The following is a 21,675-nucleotide window of genomic DNA, read 5'->3' as shown; positions in this document are numbered from 1 at the left end:
CAGAAGGCTCCCAGGTCCCCAGTCAACCACTCGTGGGGCCTGGTGTGCAGGGGTCAGTGGAGGCTGTCCACACACAGGAGCTTCTAACCCAGAGACGTCTTTAATCCACCCGATGAATAGGCTCAGACGGCCACCTGCCGTCCAGGGTGGTGGCATGCAGGTTCCTGGCTACGGTTTCTCACTCTACAAAACTGCTACTCTAATGACCCTATGGAAGTCCACGTCCTGTAGTAAAGGAGGGCATCTTAGCTAAAGGGCCGTGAAACCTCCCTGGAAGGGCCACTGGGGAAGCCCGGGTTTGGTCCTTGAGGTGTGTACCAGTGAGTCCCTACGGGGGGACTGCCCATGCTAGATTCCTGGTGGGTCCCTGAAGTCACGCAGCCTGGAGGCCCAGGCTCCATGCCCGTCCCCTGCCTGTGCTGGGGGACATCATGCCAGTCCCCTGAAGGACGGCTGCACCTGGTGCCGCGGGGCAGGTGGGAGTGCTGGGGACTTCGAAGGGCAGTGATTCCTACGGGACGGAGCAGCAGCCGCCGCCCAGACTCCCAGCTCAGAGCCTGGGCTCCTCGCCCCCGCCACGACGCCACAGTGAGCACCTGGGGATCTGGCACCCTGCTGGGCCTGGGTCACCTGGCACGTGGCTAGGGGCCACCTGAGCTGTCACTGCCCACCTAGCTCCTCGTCCTGGCAGTGGGGTCTCCCCGAACTCAGCCCTTTGAAGGGGCTCCTCGCAGTGGGACCCGGGACCCCCAAGGAGAGCTGCGTGAAGGGGAGGGAAGGCAAAGTCGAGCACCTTTCACAGTAACTTCTACAAAGGAAAGCGCTGACTGAGGTCAAGGGTCCCCACCCCACGGGTCAGGGGCAGGCCCCACTGGCCTGAGGGCAAGAGTCTAAGAGAGAGAGGTGATGTTGGAACGTCCACCGGGGGGCGCCATGATCTTCTGCGCTGTGCGCCTGGCGATGTGGTCATCAGCCTGAGACCCTGAAGAAAGGGCGGGTGGGCGCGTGAGGAGGAGGGAGGGCAGGCAGGCAGAGCCCCTCCCCGCGGTCTGCTCTTCTCCCCGAGACCACGTGGCCGGGCAGCTGCCACCTCCCGAGGCCGTGAGGTCACAGCCAAGGGCCCAGAGATCTCTAAGAGCAGGGGGAGTTCCAGGCTGGCTCTGGGGAAGCCCACCGTGCCCTGCCCTCCGAGGGCCCTGGGGGTGGGAGATGGCTGCCCCCGGCTTCTAGGCAGTGCTGGGTTCTGAGGGACCTCCCCGATCTCACACGCCCAGGAAGTGACCCGGGACTGCCATCAGCTCCCAGGCAGGAGGATGAGACAGGACATCAGGGCAGTTTGGTCCCCACCCCAGGGTGGGGAGAGAGGAGGAGAGGGTCTGGCTTTGGTCTGCAGGGAGAGCTGGGGTCCAGGCTTCTGGAAGCAGCGCAGCTCACGGCACACTGGAAGTCCATGGCACTGCCCAGAGCCCTGGTGAGCCCTGCCAGGGAGTCCAGCGAGTGCCTGCGCCGTGGACAGGCCTGCTCCTTACACTCCAGCAGTGAGCCTGGGGCTGGTTGGGCTGGGGGACATGGAACACAGGACACCTGAATCCCCAGAGGGGACCTCCTCCCGTGGAGCCCCCCCAGTGTGCTTGGTTCTGGGACAGAGGCTGGCTTCCCCAGCTGAAGTCCACGGACCTGTGCCCATCACAAGGGCCCTCCCCAGGGCAAGTGTCTGCTGGCCCCACATCCCACACCAGGAGGCTCTGGGCAGCGGCTGCCCTGGTGCACAGGTGTGGGTGGGTGGCCCTGCAGCAGCTGCCCTGGTGCACAGGTGTGGGTGGGTGGCCCTGCAGCGGCTGCCCTGGTGCACAGGTGTGGGTGGGTGGCCCTGCAGCGGCTGCCCTGGTGCACAGGTGTGGGTGGGTGGCCCTGCAGCGGCTGCCCTGGTGCACAGGTGTGGGTGGGTGGCCCTGCAGCCTTCTGTGGGTCGAAACCCTCCAGGCACAGTCTGAGGCCTGGTAGCTCCAGAGGGACTTCCTGCCCCCAGGACTTGCCCACACCCCAGGTTCCACTCACCAGACAGGCTGAATCCCGACTGGTGCAGGTTGCGCACGGGTGGCACGGAGACCTTGCCTGGGCAGGATGCGCGGGCCTGGGTGCCACCCCCTGTCTTGGCAGGCACCATCACTTCATGGACTGGCCCATCGTAGAGGCCCCGGGGCACACCGTGGATCTCTGCCAGCTAAGGGGTCAAGGGGCTGGGCATGAGGGGCAGGAATGACCAAGCTGCTGGGGGAGGCACCCCACTGAAGGGGTCTGCTCTGCACCCTGACTCCACCCAGCTCAGGAGGAGCCAGTGCCACTACCTCCTCACAGTGCCCAACGCCTGCGCACGCCTTCACAGCCACGTGTCCTGACACACCCCACAGGCCCCACGCACATGTGCACGTGCAGCATGGCCTGAGCTGCAGGGGTGTGCTCAGAGAGGGCCACTGCAGAACTGGCATGAGGCCCCACTGTGGCCCAGGAGGCCCCTGTCCCCAAAGAAGCCCTGAGACAGAGGCTCTGGGTCCACAGTAGGACAGAGGACCCAATGCGGCCCCCACTGTCCTTGCTTTCCTCTCTCCAAATGGACTCTCCAGAGAGTCCCGTGCAGCTCCTGCCAGGCTCCATCCTGACCCATCCCACCCCTCCGATGTGTGTACTCTGGGCCTAGAACCTTCTCCAGCTCAGACTCTGACAGTGGGGCGGTGCTCCGGGTGAGATGGGCAGCAGCCGCGTGGGGCCCGACAGCCCTGAGGGCAGTGGCTCTGCAAGCTATAGCAGGGACAGCACGGGGACCAGCCCCCAGGCCTCCCTACTCTGAGTTCGGAACCTCTCCTGCGGAACCCAAGCAGAGCTGGGGTAGAGTGAACCAGCGCGGTACTGTGTGCACACGTGGAGGTGCGGCTCCTGTGCATGGCGCCTGCGTTGCAGGTGCCTGCGGTGGTGTGTGGGTGTGTGCACGTGGGAAGCACTGATGGCAGCCACAGAGCACGCCTCAGAGACGGATGATCATGGGCAAACATGGCCACTGACCATGGGAAGGGGGAAGGCCCGGGAAAGTTCCACGACTTCTAGGCTCCGACAAGACCACTGTGAAAACTCCGTCCCCTGTGGCCAGGGGGGAGATCCTGGAGGGGCCATGACAACATCTTAGCAATAATTCACTCTTGGTGAGAAGGGCACACTGCCTTAGTTGGTATCCAGTGGATTACTTGGGTGATAAAGTGCTGCTGCCTGCCATCAAGTGGTGAGCTGCGGCTGGCCGGGTGCAAGGGTCCCAGGCCACAGAAGGCCTGGATGTCCCCACACCAGGCCCTGGTCCCCACACCATGTGCAGCCAACAGGCCCTGGGCATGTGATGGGCCCTCTCTGCTTTCCTGGTCCCTGGGGATCAGGGTCAGGCCAGCCAGGAGGCTCCCTGCTCCCTGGACAGAGGACCCCAAGGGTCAGGCCTTACCCTGTTGCGAGCTTTTATTCTCTTATAGACGAAGTCTGGAAATGTTTTCCGAGGAATGAAGCGGCCAGCCCCCGGAGTGACAAACAGGTTCCCGTCCTCCAGCACCACTCTGCCCTGACTTATGACCACTGAGGGGGCTCCTCGGCACTCGAATCCTTCAAAAATGTTGTACTCCACGTTCTGGGGAGAGAGATGCCCGGTCTAGCGCCCTCGGGAGCACTCCCAGGAGCACTCCCAGGCCCGCCAGCACCACAGGAGGCCTGCTGGGCTGGTGCCCAGACCCCAGGGGGACGCAGTGAGGCTGACACCGCCGACGTCCTGGAAGAATGCCCCCAACCTCCACAGCGTTCCCGAGTCACGTGGTCCTTAAAGGACAAAGGGAGCAGATGCAGCAGGCGCAGCTCAGCCTCCTCATCTGCACCAGGGGACCGCAGGCCAGCCACCCTCTCAGGCAGGAGCAGGGTGAACACTGGACTGGGTGCTGGACACATGTTCCTGGGCAGCCAAGGCCGCTGAGAGCCGTGCTGCAGCGGGGACCCTGGTCTCCACCCCGGGGGCCTAGACAGAGGAGTCTTCCGTACCGAGCTGTGGTTCTTGGCAGAGATGATCTTCGAAGCCCTGGGGTTCCAGACCACCAGGTCAGCATCGGAGCCTACAGCCACTCGCCCCTTCCTTGGGTAAAAATTGAAGATTTTGGCAGCATTTGTACTGGTCACAGCAACAAATTCATTCTCATCCATCTTCCCGGAGGCCTGAGAAGCAAGACAGCCAGCTGAGGGGCAGGGTGGGGTCTGCTCCCCAGGACACCCTGAGGGCCTGAGTCGGTCAGGACCCGGAGGGTGTTCTGACCTAGGGAGAGCCCAGGACTAAGGCCCGCGGGGCAGGACAGGACAGCCACAGAGGACAGCGCCCGCCCTCACTACCCTGTCTAAACAATGAACTCTTTAAAAATGCTTCAATTTTTAATTAAAAAACCCAAGTCAACAGGAAGTCAGAATCAGCCGGAGGGTGCTGCCTGGAGCTCTGGGCACTGTGCCCCGAGTGGGACAGCACGTGGGGGCCCTGGATGCAGGACTGGGACTGGGGATCCAACCTCGACTGCCACACTGTTGGCTGTGGGGGCCTCAGTTCTGCTGACTGCCCCTCCCAGTGCCCACACCCCCAGGCCTGGACTCACCACGCATTTTTCCCAGACTACAGACATACGCTCCTCCACACCGTTGGTGCCCTCGGGGATCAGCGTGAAGTTATCTTTGCCAACAGCCTTCTGGGCAGTGGTGAAGGTGCAGTGGGCACTGCCCGTCACCTGGAGGTCCCCACTGGGAGCAAGCCAGGGTCAGAGGAGACAGGATCAGGCTTCCCTGAGCTGGCAAGACTGGGTTGGCTCCAGCCCACCAGGTAGTGGATCCACAGGGTTTGAACTGGTGTCTCAGGGCAGGGGGAGGGTGTGGACAGAGCCGCAAGGGGCCAAGAGCAGGGCGGGTCCTGGTGGGAAGCCCCTGCTGGCCTGGGACTCTGCTCCTTCCCACTGCCTGGCTGCCCTGCAGGAGCCCAGGGCTCATGTGGAAGAGGCAAGGTGCATGGGCAGGGGCGGAGCCCGCGGGCTTCCTGGGCTTCTGCGGAGGGGCTGCTCACCTGGACAGCAGGGAGGTGAGGTGGTCTGCAGTGGTGGGGTCCGGGTTGATAGGGGGTGAGGTGACAAATGCCGCAGCCTTCGCCCAGTTCTTGCTCCAGTAGTGTGTGCCGTCAGCACCGAGGCTGGCCGCGATGGGCTCCCCAAACACAACCAAGCCTGCAGCAAGCAAGGCCCGTGACAGGTGCCACCTGCCAGCCCGTACCCCTGGGGCATGGCCCTCGCACTGCTGCTGCCAACAACCCCGACCTCCCCTAGCTTTCCTGGCCAGGGGCAGCTTGTCTTCCCTTCTGTGGCCTCCGCCCTGGACAGGCCAGAGAGCAGTCCTGGGGGCCCTCGGAACAGAGTCTCCGTGGCTGACATGGGCTTTCTCCATATTCATGGTCTCTGCCAGGGGTCAGGTGGCTAGGCACTCCTGCTATCCACGAAGCCAAAGGAGCTTCATGCTCAGTGACCAGCTCATTGCCGGCCCAGCTTGGCCTTTTGGTACAGCGGCTGACCAGACCTGGGCCCCTGGCCAGGGCTCTGGCTCATAACTGATGCAGCCCCCACCAGTGAACAGAGGAGAAAAGCCAGGCTCAGAGGAGGGTGAGGTGCCTCAGAAGAGAGCCAGCCCTGCAGTGGTGACTTCCTGGGCAGGTGAGGTCCAGGCTAGCCCTTGCAGACCCCCCTCACCCTGTGCCAGGAACAGCCTCACAGGTCCTCTCCCTTGTAAACACACAGGGTTTCTGTTTCAACCCCTGGTGCAGAAAACAGGTCCAAGCACACACCCACCCTCTCAGAGCAGGTCCCAGAAATGAGTCTCCGTGAGACTCGGGATGGCAGAGGTGGGGACATGGGGTCTCAGATCCCAGATCCTTCCTAAAGACACTCCTCTTCTCCCACCACCTCAGTCCTATCCCACATCTGTGCCCTCTGCAGACCCTCTGAGCTCAGCAGCCTTTGGTGGGGACCACTTGGTCCAGCCCCTGCTGAAGGCAGCTACAGGATCCCGCCTGCAGAGCAGGTGTGCCCACCAGTTGGCTGGGCATGCTGTGGGCAGGGAACCCCCAGCTCCTGCATGGAGCCTGGCTCCTCTGACCCTAGCTGGTCCCAGTGGGGACCTCAGGTGGCAGGTAGCACCCACTGAACCTGCAGCGTGCACCTCGGCTCCTGGACGCACAGCAGATGCCCACTGTGGGGCTTTCCTGGGGCATCACTAGGAGCCTCCCCCAGACATACACACTCAGCTGGCTCTGCCCCTGGGGTGGGCAGTTGCTGCTCCAAGAAGGCTGGGGACTCTGGCCCAGCCCCACCCTTGTGGGGCGCCAGGGTGCCTGCATCTCCTTTGGACTGTGCCATGGGTGTAACCCCGTCAGGAGGTGTCCCATCAAGAGGAGGGCCAGGCCGCACTTCCTTCTGTCGGGCCTGCCCTCCTCCCCACCTGAGGGTCCTGGGGTTGGCCAGCAGGCATGCTCTGCCCCAGCATGCAGGGAAGCCAGGCCCACACTCACCCCTGCGCTTGGCTTGGGCGACCACATCGGCCGCACCCCTGCTCATCACCTTGGTGACATACAGTGGGCAGTTGGCCTGCTTGGCGATGGTGACAGCTCGGTACACAGCCTCGGCCTCCACCTGGGGTTGGGCAAGGGAGTGGGCACTCAGGCCACAAGAGGTCCCTGGGCCTTCCTGGCCAGTATGGGCTCTGAACTCCTGCTGATCACCCATAGGATTTGGGGCCCCAGAGGCACCCTTGATGGGAAAGGACCCAGCCTGAGCTCACTTGTCAGGCATCAAGGCTGCCCTGTGCCCTCCCCAGGGTCTGACCCCTCTGACTTCTAGGGCTGAGGTTAAGGCTGTGAGATGACAAGTGGTCGTGGAAGGGGGTGGCATGTGCCTGGCAGGGGCCCAGGGCTGAGGTGATGTCCACGCAGGTGGTGCAGGCAGGTGGGGTGAAGCACACTCTGGGCACAGGTGCCGGCCACTCTCAGCAGGCACAGACTCACCTCCTCGGGGTGGCTGAGCACGTGGCCCTCGGGGCCGGTGATACCTCGCTCCAGCAGGCGCTTCTGTTCCTGAATAAATCAATAGGGTGCCTCGCTCCAGCCCCAAGGGGACCTGAGCCCTGGAACTGAAGTTCTTGGCCACAGGCGCTGCTCTCCAAGGCCTCCCAGAATACCCCAACCATGAAGAAGTCATGGAGGAGGGGGTCTGGGGGGTGCTGACCCAGAATGCCGGATCCTGACTGGCAGGCCTGAGACACCTTGGCCCTGCCTGTCACACTGTGTTCCCCCGCACAAAGCACATGTGGGGTCAGCATGGGGGCAGGGGCCCTGCAAAGTCAGAGGGTGGACAACTGCTCTTCTGCCAGCCCTACCATCCTACAGGGACTATGCAGAGCATCACTCCTGCATAGAGGGCACAGATACTGACGGTGGCATCAACATAGGAGACGCAGACCCCAAAATGAGACTCTCGACGTGGTGTGGGTCCCTGACATCCTCCGCCTGCCCATGAGTGCACTGGGCAAACTCTTGACCCATGACTTTCTCCTGATGGTGTGGCTGGCCTGGCCGCGGACCATGGAGGTGCACACAGGCCCTAATGAACTCAAGGCTGGGTAGTGGGGAGGGCAGGGACCCCACCTGCTCCTCCCTGGGAATCACCACTGTTCTGTCCAACTGGAGAGCGGGCAAGGTTGGCCCCTCCCAGAAGGTTTTTATGGAATATCAATGAGGTGAGTGGGTGCAGTGACCCCTACTGAGGCCGAGGGGATGGCTGACCTGAGCTCTCTGAACCTCCCAGGCCCCACGCACTGGCGTGTCTGATGCCTCAGACAGAATCAGTGCCCAGCAGCTGGGTGTCCAGCCCCACAGCCTCAGGCAGTCTGGGGTATTCATGAAGGATGGGCTGCCACGCCCGCCCACAGGGACCACGTGCTCCTATCTGCATGCCCTCCTCCCGGCCCGGCCCCTGCAGCACCTCCTCCACGATGTCCCCGTTCTCTGCGTGCACCTGGGCCACCGCTCCCAGGTCCCGGATGATGCTGAAGATCTCATACATCTGGGAAGAGAAGTGGATGGGGTCCCGTGTCTGCCGGGCAGTGACCTAGGACACCCTGCCTGTTTCCTTCTCCCACACCTGCCCTCACCTGGCCGTCAGGACACTGGCACCTGTCCTTATATGTCATGAAGAGCAGGAAGGAGTTCACACCTGGAGGAGAGGCAGGAGGGTCAGGCAGCCTAGGAGGCCTCTGCTCCCCGAGGCAGGAGGGTCAGGCAGCCTAGAGGCCTCTGCTCCCCCAGAGGGGACTGGGGGGGGCCTCTCACACGAGCACTGCAGCTGGCACAGCCACCCTGAGGGCATTTCCCACCAACGAGCTGGGACGGGGGTTTGGGAAGCATTGCTCACCCAGGCTCAGAGGTGGACGAGAACCCCACTCCCGTCTACAGACCTCACGGCCAGAAGGACCAGAGCCCTGGGAGGGCACTGCTGCCTGAGTGCTGCCTGGGGAGGGGCCCCATGGGGAGGGCTGAGCTCTCTGGTTTCCTGGGCAGCAAGAGTCCAGCCCTCTCCCAGGACCAAGGCCCTCATGGTCCCCCTGAGGCCAGAGGGGCCCTGACCTGCCCAGCATCCAAACCCTTCCTCATGGGGATGGAAGTGCTGATATGACGGCATGTGTGCTGCAGGGAAACCAAGTCATCCAGTGCCATCGAGCCACCCTCCCACTGACCACGAGCGTGTGACCTGGGGCTTGGGGTCTGTCCCAGAGTATCTGACCTAGGCTGCCAGTCAGGATGAGCCCGTCCCTGGAACACTGTCCAGGAATGGCAGATAATGGCCACTCTGGCAGGGTGAGGGGCTCTGCTGGTGCCTGGTCTCCACCTGTGCTCCAGCATGCACTGCAGGCCTCCCAAGCCCAACGCAAGGCCAGCATGGACACAGAGCTGCTGCCTGGAGCAAGGCCTCCAGACCAACAGTGGACAATTGGCCAGCCTGGGCAGGGGAGCTCCAGAGGACACAGTGTGAAGACCCTCAGTCTTTGGAAACTGGACACCCACAGGAGATGCCTTTTACACCCCCTGCTCCTTCAGGGACAGTGGACAGGCAGCAGTATCTCCTGGGAATGTCAGAACCTGTGGCCTCCTGAGCTTGGCCAGGGACCTGCAGCTGGCACATCCTATGTCCTGGCCCATCCCAGGCCCTGATCTATGGGCCGTGCTCAAAGCTTGACCATTAGAGATACATTACAACATTTCATTCATGTCAAGCTCACGATGGCACTCTGATGTGGTTTTAGCCTGAGGACTTTCTATGGAACAAAACCAACTCTAGCTCATGGACAGGTGTGTTTCAGCACAGAGAAAAATTAAGAGATACAGGTTTTAAAATCTCCTCCTGAAAGGACCAAAGGCCTGGGGAAGTGTGTGTCTGCTGTCCCTTCACCAGGTGGTTTCTTTTCTAGGAACCGGGGGACTGAGCATGGCTTGACCACTGCACCCTTCCGTGGGGAACAGGGCGACAGGAGGCCCCTTGGCTGGGGAGGGTTCCTGGTCTAGAGTTTAGCAGAGCTGCCTTTGAGTGACTTCTCTGACTTCTGCTCCATTCCTGGACACCTGGTCTTGGGGCAGGGCAGCAGAGGCCATCAGGATACAGGAGTCAGGAGAGGCCTCCTCCCACCCAGCATGCAACCAGCCCACCACAGGAAAGCCCCGCTCCCCCCTGACCCTGTGGTCCCAGGTCATGGGAGCGCTGCTCACCCTTGTCCCTAACCAGGGCCTCCAACTCCTCCTTGGTGCTCTCGTGCCAGCGGGGCACGTCCACATGCAGAGAGTAGTCACAGCAGGCTGCGCTGTCCGCCCACTCCCGCCACTGCTCGTAGGCTGCCAGCAGGCTCACCCCCGTGTCCGGGAACACGTGGTCCACTGCAGGGACAGCAGGGTCGGCCCGGCTCCCCCACCGGTCGCTGGATCCTACCACCACCTCCAGGGGACACATGCTCCCAAGAGACCAGAAGAGGGTTGAGGAAGTGCGGCAGAGGGAGGGGAGGGCCCCCCTGCCCCCAACCTGCACCCTTAGTTCCACATCCCCAGCTCCTCTCTGAGCAAGGCAGTGAGAGAGTCCAAACCACCCACTGCCCAGGAACCTGCTGCACCCTAAGAACCAGGGGCTCTGCCCAGCCTCCACACAGGTGAGCTTCCCTGGGCCCGCAGCAGGGCACTGACCGTGGTACCGGCTCCGCGTGCTGCGGCCTGCCCCCTGGAGCCCTGCAGACCTCCCTGGGCCCATGCACTCCAGGGATGCCCTCCCAGCCTGCACACACTGCTGTGCTGCCTCCCACCACGAGCAATGCCCACCAGGCGGCCGCTCCGGGATGTCAGGTGGAGGGACTGGGGCCGCCAGACAGGAAGACACACCCTGGGCAGGCGAGAGCTCTGCCTCCATCCTGCACGCCCATCCCATGGGGCTGCGCACGTCCCAGCACTCAGATCACAGCCGGGACCCCTGAAGGTGGCTGCCTGCTCCCCACCTCCGCTCTCAGTCCAGCCCCACACCTGCCCCAGCCTTCTGCCAGTCTCTGTCAGATCACTGACTGGCTGTTGCTCCTTCCCTTTCTGACGAGCAAACCAGACCAAGCTGCTATGGTGGCAATGGCTGCATGTCACCCACCAAGTGCCATAGGGTGCCCTCCCGGGCAGTGGCAGCAGCAGCAGCAGCATTCACTGTGCCACGCACACCAGGACCTGTGTGTCGACTCCTTCAACCCTCACTCCCCCCAGGGTGTTCCTCCCCTGCTGCACAGCTCGGTAGGGACGCAGGGCCAGGTTCCATGGGGCTCCCCAGACCACAGAACAGACGGCTGTGCTTCCAGGTCACACAGTGTGAGAACAGGCTGGGCGGAGGGCTGTTCCAGGCTCCTGACCTCGCCCCGTGCAGTGGCCCAGTGAACTCATCACACACGCTTTTGAACAGGGCTCCTCCCTGAGCTCAGGGGTCTCAGTGGGAGGCACAAGGACCAGGGCCACACTGCACAACCCCTCCCCAGCCCAAGACTTACAGGTTTCCCTAGCCCCAGTCACTGGCTTGCCACAAGCACCCCAGAAGCAGCAATTGGGCACATACCCATGTGCCAAGCACCCTCCTGAGCTGGCCAAGGTCAAATTACCCAGAATGGGAAACAGGAATGGCAGGAAGCACTCAAGGGTCCCCAGACTGCACCCAAGGGAGAAGACAGAACTGGGAAAACCACAGCCTGTAGCACACCTGCCGCAGCGCACAGCCGCATGCGGCCCCAAGGGGCCCAGACACTCACGTATCATGGTGGTCCCTCCTGCCAGGGCTGCCTTGGTGCCTTGACAGAAGTCATCAGCCGGGGTCATGCCCAGGACAGGCATCTGCAGTCTCGTGTGGACATCGACTCCGCCAGGCAGGACCATGAGGCCATGGGCATCAATGGTTTTGATGCCCCCAGGGACAATGAGGTTTTCTCCAATTTGTCTGAGAGGGACAAGGAGAGACCATTTTGTTCATGGACAGCCTGTCAGAATCTGAAGGGGCCTGTGACAGTGCAGTGGCCTGGGAAGTGGGTGCTTGGGCTCCAGTCCTTGAGGACGAGGGCAGGACTCCAGCCACCCACCCCCAGCTTCTTAAATGCCAGAAGGAGCAAAATCTCCCACCCAGTGGCCAGAGATGGGAAGTGCAGGGCCCTGCCCAGATGCTGTCCCCCTCTGGGTTTCCACTGCTGTCTTACTGACCAGGGCTGAGCCACCTGACAGCTATAGCAGAGGAATGGGTAGGTAAGTATCTATTAAGCACCTACTGTGAGCGCGACACCCTACTAAGTGCTGAGATAACACAAAGAAGCTGTTCTTATCTCCCAAGACCCAGTGACTGACTGGCGAGACTATCACCCCCAAGGCCAGGTTCCAGGGAAAGGGGTTTGGGGAAAGACGAAAGCAATTACATGGACCTCACCCAAAGGGAACTACCTGGGTACCGTGCCAGCCATGCACACGTGACCAATGAAGGTATTTTTAGCAGAAACTTACTTAATCAAACCGTCTTCCACATACAAATCAGCATAAAAGGACTGGTCGTCATTCACAATCTTCCCCCCTTTGATCAGGAGGCGGTCACTCTAGTGGAGACAAAACATGGACACTTTTTCTCCAGACTGAGTTATTCAACATTTTTACTGAGACCGATTCCCCTGGAGTTATGAAGGAAACTGCTGGGCACAACGTGTAAACATAAAAACAAGCTCCACCCCTGCACCTGTGCACGGTACCCCAAGATGGAGGCTCAGAGGCAGCAGCCACACAGAGGCCACCCACACAGCCAGGCAGGGTCCAGCAGGCTGGTCTGCTGAAGCACAGGGACACAGGGGCCTCCAGGACACAGCCCATGCTGGTCATGTCCATCTTCAAATTGGTCCTCTGGCGGGAACCCCCGGAGGCCTGCTCCCAGCTGCCCTCTTCCAGCCGTGCTGAGGAAGCTGGGCTGGGTTCCACCAGAAGGCTGCAGGCCTGCCATGGTGCCGGGAGGTGGGGGGCAGAGAAGGACAGTGGCCGGGGTCCCACCCTGGAATGCTGCGGGGGCGGGGGGAACAGAGGAGGCCACAGTACACGTGTGCGAGACCATCACCCTGTGACAGTGCAAAGAGCACAAAGAGGTGACACGACAGGGCGGGGGAGCAGAGGCAGGCGGCCTGGCCTGGCGAGAGGCCTCCGAGGCCTTCCTGGAGGCAATGCCGGGTGGGTTCCAGGCCAGGGAGCACTCTGAGCAGGAAAGAGCTTGGTTCATGTCAGACCCAAGAAGAGCAGAGGACGGGAGCCTTGTGAGGGGAGGGGCGAGAAGCGGGGCAGGCCCAGTGCAGGCAGGGCGGGGGCAGAGCTGGAGAGTCCCGGGGCTGGCACGGGGGCATGAGCAGCTCTGACCACATCTGGTGGATGCTGCAAAGGGACGGCCTTGGCTCTGGTGGGAAGTGGACTGCGGTGTTGAACAGGTTCTGCCTGGGTGTTTCTGAGGTTGTCCAGGTAGACGGGAGTTATGGGTGCAGGGGAGGAGCAATGGACGCAAGGGGGCCTGGGAGTCAGAGGGCAGGACTTGCTGGTGGAAAGGCCATGGGAGTGAAGGGAAGGAAGACAGCAGATGACCATGGTCTGGCTACCTGGAGGCACTCCGAGTGGGTGAACCAAGTGCCAGCCAATGAGGCCTGAGTCCAAGGCTTGGCAGCCACCGAACCACTTCTAAGAATCCTACCATGTGGTCGGGAAGGAGGAGCTGGGCAGAAAGTGGTGTCACTCAGGGGATTTTGCATGGTCATCAGAGGGGACACCTCACCGCCATGGCAGAGAGGACAGAATTACAGAGGGGGAACAAGGACAAGGCACAGAAGGGCAAGAGTGGTGAGACGGCAGTGCTTCCTGCTGGACCTTGCTGGGCCTCAGCATCCCCCTTGTGGGACAGGGAGAACCACCTGCACTTAAAGCTGGCCGTGGTCCACCATCGGTCTGAGGCCCGAGAGCAGGAAGAACAGCTCTGGGAGGCCAAGGGCGAGGAGCACTGTTCTTACTGACACCTGGCTGGGCAGGACCTGCAGTACCTGGCAGGATCTGCTGATGAAAGGTAAAACACTACCCAAAGTCCACAAAGGGCAGGCAAACTATGCCACAGGCCCAATCCAGCTGCTGCCTGTCCCATACCTCCTAGAGGCACCAGTGGCTTTCAAGTTGCATATTGTTGAACAAAATCAAGAGAATATTTTGTTGACTTGTAAAATATTTAGTTTTGTTAGAATACTGCCCAGGAATTGTCTCTTCCAGGGCTTCCCAGGTGTGACCAAGACAATGTGGTTCCCAGAGCTGAAGACACCACCTGGCCCACGGTAGAAGCAGCTGGCCGATCCCCTCCCCACCTCACCCTGCAGGCACTCAGGGCCCATCAGCACTGAGCACTAGCCTCAGTGGGAACCTCAGAGCCACCGGCTGTTGGGCCCTTGTCATGACCCCACCCACCTCCTCATGGACCAACTCATTCTCTGCAAACCCTAAGAAGATCCAGGCAGAAAAGGGAGGGTTGGGGCCAGGAGAGACCTATGATCTGGGGTTTCTGTTCCCGTCTCCACTTCTCAGGCACCAGAACTTGGCCTCTGGGGTCCTCCTTGGGCTTGGAGCCAACAGGAATGAGCTAAGCTGTGGTGGACTCTCAGGATGCTCTATCAGGATGGGGGAAACTGATGGGAACAGGCCAGCCTCCTCCTAGGCATGCTGCCTCACCACCTGGAGGGTCCACCTTGGTGCCCCCTGCTGATGGGACTTCTTCCTCAGGCCTGGACCAGGTAGGGCTGTGGGCAGTCCCAGGCAGGAGCCCCTCCTGTTCAGTTGGAGGGGCGTGGAGAGGTCCTTCCCCTTTGAGCTCCTCAGGAAGGAATGACACCTCTAAAAGCTAGTGGCCTACATGCCAGACCCCACCACCCTCCTGCTGAGGAGGGGCCCAGAGGGGCCCAGGAGCCTCTCTGCCTGCTCTCCTTCCTGGGACTCTGGCCTCCTCCACAGGGAGGCTTTGTTTCCTGGCTAGGCAGGGTGGACAGTGGGACCTCCTCCACATGGTGCACCTGTGGGTGTGGGGAAGGGGGTCTGTCCTGCCAAGGCTGGGGCTGCAGGGTGCGGTCACTGGACAGCGAGTGCTCGCCTCTCTTGGAATCTCCAAACCCGGGCTTCCTGGAGGGGTTCAGGGGCCTCCAGGGGCTCTCCGCCAGGCAGCCAAGGCTAAATCGCTTTGTTTTTCGACAAAGAGCTCTGGACCACACAGAGGCGAGTCCAGGGGGCCGGCGGCCTGCGGGCTAAGCCAGGAACGGCATCCGCGAGGCCCAGCGGTCAACAAAGGCCTCTTGCGCCAGCCGCCCAGAGAGCCCAGCTCTCACTGCCCAGTCCGCCCACCCCGCCAGCCGGCCCCGGGTAAGACAGCCTCCTTCAGCTTCCGGAGGCAGGCGCTCGCGGACCCGGGCTCTGCCCGAGCTCACTGGAGGCTCCGGGAAGCAGGCGGACCGGCCTGCGCGCCCACTCAGCCTCTGAGTCCGGCGGGCCTGGCGGGCACCCAGACTCCAGACGGGTCTAGCGCCAGCGCCCGGACTGAGCTCGCGCGGGGGCGGACCCACAGGCAGGACCCAGAGGGTCCGCCCGCAAACAGGCCCATTCTGGGGCTCCGAGCGAGGCGGGGGCCGGAGCCGGGCTCACCGTGATCCGGGGGATGCTCTTCTTGCCCTGGAAGGACATCCTGTCCTGCAGGCTGGCCCGATCCCTGGCAGGGGCACGCGAGCGTGGGCGAGCGAGCGGGGACACGCGCGGTGAGCAGCGAGAGCGTGGGGCGCGGAGCCGCCGAGTGCGAGCGCGCGGGGCGCAGGGCTCCGGTCCCCGCCCCCGGCTCCGCCCCCCAGCGGTGATTTTGCATTTAGGCTCCGCCCCGACGCCGCTCCTCTGTACCGAGGCCCCGCCCCGTGCCAGCCCCCGACCTCCGGTCCCAGGACCCTCGGTGACTGGCTCGGATCCGTGCGTGCTGAGGGGAGGGCTGCGACCTGACCGACGTCGTGGACAGTTCGCACCCGGGAGGGAGTCGGGGAGGTCGGGCAAAGTCCTCCCAGACCCGGCTCCTGGCCGGCCCCTTGGTGACTGCACCTGGCTCCAGGGTTTAAACCAGATCTCGCCGCGGGATCCCGGCGTCCTGGAGGAGGTCCTGACCAAAGCCAGCCCCTCTGGGAGGACCGGCTGCAGCGCGAGCACCAGGCAGTGTCCGGGCCTCGGACCAGGCTGTGGAGACGCACCCTCGGGCTGTACCACGAGCAGAGAGGCCGAGAAGGACTGGGGACCAGGAGGCGAGGCCGGGTGGGGGTCGCAGGATGAAGTCCAGGCCCCAAGGGGGAGGGGAGGATGCGTGACTGTGAGGCGTCTCACGGAGTCTGGCCCGCATCCCACCCTCACGGACCCCTCAGCTTGGTACCGAGTCCTGCAGCCTCGCCCTGGGAAGGGCTGCCGGCCCGGGCCACGACGGGCTGCCCTCGGTGACTGGCGGCGGCTACCGGGTCCTCTACACCTGGCTCGCCGGGTCTCTCCGAGTGGCCACGGTCTCACGGTGAGGATCCTTGGCCCGAGAGCTCTGGTGAGGGTCCCGAAGAGCGTCCGGGGGCAGCGCCTTGTTCTCCAAGGCATCCTCCACCCAACGGAAGACGCCGCTGAACTTGGGCCTGGCTGGAAGCGTAGCAGGCCGGTGCGGACGCGGTGCGGTCATGGCAGCAGTGGGCGCCAGCCGGCCAGGTATCCTAGCCCCCTGCGGGAGGTCTGCGGTGCACGTGGACTGGCCTGGCTGGTGGCCTCCTCTTCTCCCCGCCCACCACGTACCCCCAGCCCCCCAGCCGGGCCGTGTGGCGCTGACGCTGTCCACACAGCGGGTGCTGAACACGAGCGCCTGGTCCGGGAAGTGGCTTGCCCTCGCCCTCAGGGCATAGGTGGGCTCGGACTTCCACTCCACGCGCCGGAGGCTGGAGGCGCAGTGGTGGGGAGCGCACAGAGGAGAAGCCGCTGTCTACAGGAACACCCGCCACTCTCCAGACCCCTTGTGAGAGCTCACACCGCAAGGAGGTCTTGACTTCAATCATCCACAAGTGGACCCTCTGGGGATCCGCGCAGAAGCAGCTCCAGCCCTCCCTTAACCAAGTAGAGGAGCCCAGAGGTCGCAGGGCGAGGCCTTATTCTCTGGAGCTGGCTGTCGGAACAGCGCGCACTTCAGAGCGAATTCGCACAGTTACTGCAGCGCTGGTTATGCCCGCTGACCAGCCCTCAGGAAGCCGAGCCCCACACCTTCCCTCAGACCCTTGTCCTACTCTGGAATTCCACCCCCCAAACCAATCGATAAAACCTCCTTCACTCATGAGCAGGCATCCTTTCCCTGGTCTAAAGTTACTTGAATTCTTTTTTCTGGTTCGAATGTGACAGGTGTGCTGACCTCTGCCAGGTGCCACCAGGCACCTCTGGTTCCTGGTGCTCCCTCACGTGCCTTTAGATTCTGGGGATGAAATTGCAGGTAAGGCCTGTGTCCCCTCCTCAGAGCGCTGAAGGCCCAGGTCCCTTTCTGGTGGGGAAAGAGGCTTCCCCCCCCCCCAGAGGTTGGACACAGAAATGCAGAAATGGCTAATATAGCCCATAAACTCAAATTTTAATAATCCATAGGGGGACTTTGATATTCTAAGATTTAAAACAATTTTTATTAAAACTGTACAATAATTTACAAATGAGTAAAAATTCTCTGGTATATATCATAGGAATCACAATACAAAAATATGTGTAAAATTTTGTAGTTGATCACCATACAAACCTAGTTTAGGCCTGTGAATATTGTTTAGCACTGAACAGAAATCACATGTTTAGAATGTGGTTATTAAGTAATTGCTTCAGAGAGCACAAATACTAACTGGCTTTTTGCCATGAGAAAACAAGTCTTGTTCATTTTTGCATAAATTTACAATAAAGCTTTTTAAAAAATATACAGTAAACAAATATATGCTTTGATACATAGATTCACAATATGATTTTCCTGAGCCTGAACTTAAATTCATTACTGTGTTAAAACACACAACCCATCTCGAGGTTTCAGTGATGGAGTGATGGTAAGTGCTATCAGCTCTCCAAGCCTCAAAGCCACCCTCGCATCCCCACCCCAACTCCCAGTCCGTGTTTACAAGCTGCATAAGGCACTCAGGTTTCCTGAAGGCTACAGATTCTGCAAGGGCCAAGGCCTTGAGACACAGCCCAAGGCCTTCAGCCACTGGAGCCTAGACCATGGGCGCAAGGCCAACCCCAAGGGGCCTCCACCAGGGAATCTGCAGCCTACATGAATTTCCATTTTAGGTAAGCCAGACACTTGCATCACTCTGCTGTGCACGCAGCGCGCTGGGTTGATAACTGCTATTGGACTATGATGTGGATGTCGCTGTCTCGGTGACACGGTCAGCAATCCTGCCAGCATTTCATGATCTCTCCTCCTGCCTCCTCAGGCAGTGCCACTTATGCAGATCTCTCCTGCTTGAGGAGCTACCAGGAAGAGCCCAAATGTTCCAGGAAGTTCAGTCCAGCCCACTGTTTGGAACAGCAGGTACAATGTGGGATTTAGAAAATGTGCACCTTACTTGAAAACACTTGAACTCTTCAGACGCTCATCGGCCCAGCAGAATCAGTGACAAATGCTAATATTTTCCTTTTTTGGCAAAAGCCCAGTTCTGATTTTGTAATCAGATGAAGAGAAAGTGCCCATGACATATGAATGGGAATAATGGTATCTAAAGAGAGGAATGACAGTCCTAGTGTGTGCTTTTAGGATGTGGCAGGGGTGCCGCTGCAGTTTGGTACATGGGTGTTATTTAAGACATTCAGCAGCCATTTTCCTTTCCTATGTACATACTTTTACATATAAACAATAACAACTTCATAAGCATTTGTACATATTTACATGCATTTCCTTCCTGTATAGTTAGCCTTTAAAAAAAATTACAGAACTGTGATCTAGAGCATCCGGGTTGGTGGGAGAGTTACAAAGCCTTCAGACCTATACCCAACATGCAAATCGTGATGATCTCATCAATCCAGAGGGATTTGAATCTGGGCAAGTCTGAGAGTACATCTGCAGATCCTAGTCGGCTGGTGTTCTCTTGCAGGTACACACTGGGACCAGCCCCAGGAGCTCCTCCTGCAGAGGAGGCCAGGCTGGGGGAGCCACGTGCAGTGACCTGTTTGTAGAAGCCTGCATCGTGGAGTCCTCCAGACCTAACCCCACGCTCATCCACGGCTCTGTGGCAGCTTTTATTAATACAGGCTATTGTTTGCCATTCAGTTCTGAGTACAATAAATGTGCCAAGAGGGTGCAGTCTTTAAAATGAGACCAAACCATGCATGGAGGGATGAATGAGATCCCAGACTGGAGACAATCCCTGACATCAGGCTCACCTAGGGAGGCACCCAACTGGGCCAGCACCTTGGCCAAGTGAGTCAGGAGCTATGACTTGAATGACAACAGAAAGGATGAGTCCTTTTTGGATGAGTGTAGTTAATATTGTTTTTCCCAGCAGAAATTCTGCACCCACCATAAAAAGCATATCTGTCTGCTCCCATAAGCTTTCCCTGGTTTCCACTTAGGGAACCAGGCCGGTCCTCCAGCACTCTGCCATCGGCACCAGAGCGGAAGACTTCTGACATCAATACAGAACGAACCTAACGCTTTCAGACAACACAGCCATTCCTCCCTCCAGCTAGTGGCTTTTAAAAGAATTTTAATGCCATGCTGCATGTTGCCTGCACACCTGGCTGCGTACCTCACTCCTGGGCATCAACCTCTAGGTGCTCAAAGGGCTCACATCCCAGCGCCATGCTCTGGTGGAGTGAGCACATGCACGTACCCTCACACACAGCTCTTCTCTCAGCTCTAGAGATGGCAACCTTGGACTGCCATGGATGGGATGGCAACAGGACTGCCTCCGACCAGAGAGTCAACTTGTCCACATGCTGCACTTCTGGGCTGTGGATGGGATCACAGCAGGACCGGAAACCACTTAGAGCTGCCTTCATCAACACGCTGTCTTCTCTCTGAAAGAGTGGACATGAGTGTCTTCTCAGTTAACATGTCTGAGGCACGCTGGGGCAGCACTGGGTGGGGTGTGCAGGAGGAGCACCAGGGTGGAGGCTCTGATCAGCCTGGCCCTGCCCGTGGACAGTGAGGTGCCCAGGGGTGCTGGCTGTAGGGACAGCACAGCTGTGGTGTCAAAGCTGGAGCCTCCAGCCAGGAGAGGCCAATGGCTCTCCCAGAGCATCACGTGCTCACACCCGAGTCTGTGCTCTTCAGGACGCCGCCAGCAGCAGTGGTCTTGGTGGCCAGGAGAGCCGCCTGCATTTCCACCCGTTTCATTGCTTCTCATCGCTTAGAAAGGGGGCCTCTGCCAGGTTCTGACTCCTTATCACCTTCGTGGTTTTAAACACTTTGAACAGGTTCTAAAAGAGTTGCTGTTAGAAGCAAAAAGGCGGGTGGCCCTGGGGCCACCTGGTGGGGTGAGGGGCCCCACCTGAGGCCACAGGCAGTAGGATCTGCAGTTTCTGATTCAGGGTGGTCGGGAGGTTATTTCTGTTCTTTCAACCTATCTTCCTCACATAGGATGAAAACAAAGGTGGTCACACCACACTGACTGCCACGCCTCCCACTGAGCTGGAAATCCCTGCAATTAAAATCCCATGCTGCTCTCTGTGCAGGTAACCAGGCTCACTTCTAGACAGGCTGGCACCCAATCACCTTTTCTTGGAATTTCCAGCCAGCCTCAAGAAAAGTTGAAGCCCCAAGAGACAAAGAGAGCACCCAAGGTGACCCCTGCAGGCTGACTGGAGCCAGGTCCTGGCCACCGGCAATCACCTCCCACCACGTGGCTGCCCCTCTGAATCACATGATCACCTGCCCAGGCTGTGAGCTACACACATGCAAACATGGAAGAGAAATCTTGTCAAAAATAGTATGCAGAGTTCTAAAACAGTACGCATTTCCTTAAAAGTCACTCCCCAGATTGCAGGGGTGAGACAGGGCATGGGCACCTGTGTCACTGGACAGCTCCCACAGCCCATTGTGCCCCACTGTCCACCATTCTCCATTCACTGCCACTGTGTCCAGAGAGGTGGCTCCTGCCTCGCCCACAACTGCACCACACCACACAACGCACGCTCCACGCACAGACAGGGCGCCGTCTCCGGGTCTCCAGGCTCCCTAAGCCCCTCTGCCCTGCGTTCCCCAGTCCTGTCCTCTCTGGGGATGTGACATCCTCCCTCCCCTCACCCATCCAGGCAGGATCTCAGCCAGACTGGAGCCACACAGGACAGCAGGAGCGGGACCATCTCGCGTTTCTGACCTTGGTCTTAGTGGCCTTCAGGGCTCCTTTGGACCCCACACGGCTCTGGCCCAGTGCGTGGTCAGCCCCCCAAATTCCTTGCTTATGAGTGTCCTTGTGGACAGGGGGCCTGAGTGCTGTCCACAGAAGGGCCTGACTGCCAGGTGGCCCTGGGCTGGCATCTGAAGCATCGGAGTGACAAGGCTGGGCCTGCCCAGACTGTGGAAGTGACGGGACTCACAAACCCTGCTCTCCTTCAGAGGCCTGGCCCGACAGTGGGAGGAGAGTGCCCATCTGAGCAGCCCCAGAAAAGCCCCCAATTCTTCAGCCCCAGTCTGCAGGGAAGAGGGCCAGGAGCTGAGTGCAGAGGTGAGAGGACACGAGAGGAGCCTCAGGGCTGCGGAGGGGCGTGGGGCGTGTGCTGGTGCCTTGGACCAGAAGCGGGCACCAGCGCGTCCCTGTGTGGTGTGACGAGTCACGACAGGGTGAGCAGGAGCCACAGGGCTGCCCTCCCTCGAGGCGTGAATCTCAGGCAGTTCTAACCCAGGCTGCAGTGAGGACGGACGAGGCTCTGGGGGTGAGCTCATCACCAAGTGTGATGGAAAACAAGCGCGGCAGGGACGAGGGCAGCAGCAGGTGTCTGACTGTATCGCATCCCGGGCTGGTGGC

The 21,675-nt window shown here is 60.3% G+C and overlaps 1 protein-coding gene across 1 annotated transcript; it reads right to left on the bottom strand.

Moving 5' to 3' along the window:
* Positions 1-890: 890 nt before the first annotated feature.
* On the bottom strand, positions 891-15,373 carry Dpysl4 (dihydropyrimidinase like 4). Its single transcript, XM_077105382.1, has 14 exons — positions 15,335-15,373; positions 12,146-12,234; positions 11,410-11,594; positions 9,857-10,021; positions 8,248-8,309; positions 8,079-8,159; positions 7,103-7,171; positions 6,611-6,731; positions 5,120-5,276; positions 4,662-4,803; positions 4,066-4,236; positions 3,485-3,664; positions 2,059-2,224; positions 891-982 (listed from the first exon to the last, which is right to left on the bottom strand). The coding sequence occupies exons 1-14, from the start codon at positions 15,371-15,373 to the stop codon at positions 891-893; spliced, it is 1,719 nt and encodes a 572-aa protein (XP_076961497.1).
* Positions 15,374-21,675: the final 6,302 nt, after the last annotated feature.

This window comes from Callospermophilus lateralis, chromosome 15 (genome assembly GCF_048772815.1).
Source record: "Callospermophilus lateralis isolate mCalLat2 chromosome 15, mCalLat2.hap1, whole genome shotgun sequence".
Taxonomy (NCBI): Eukaryota; Metazoa; Chordata; class Mammalia; order Rodentia; family Sciuridae; genus Callospermophilus; species Callospermophilus lateralis.
The sequence above is the reverse complement of the archived record's forward strand: the minus strand, read 5'-3'. Positions and strand labels throughout refer to the sequence as shown.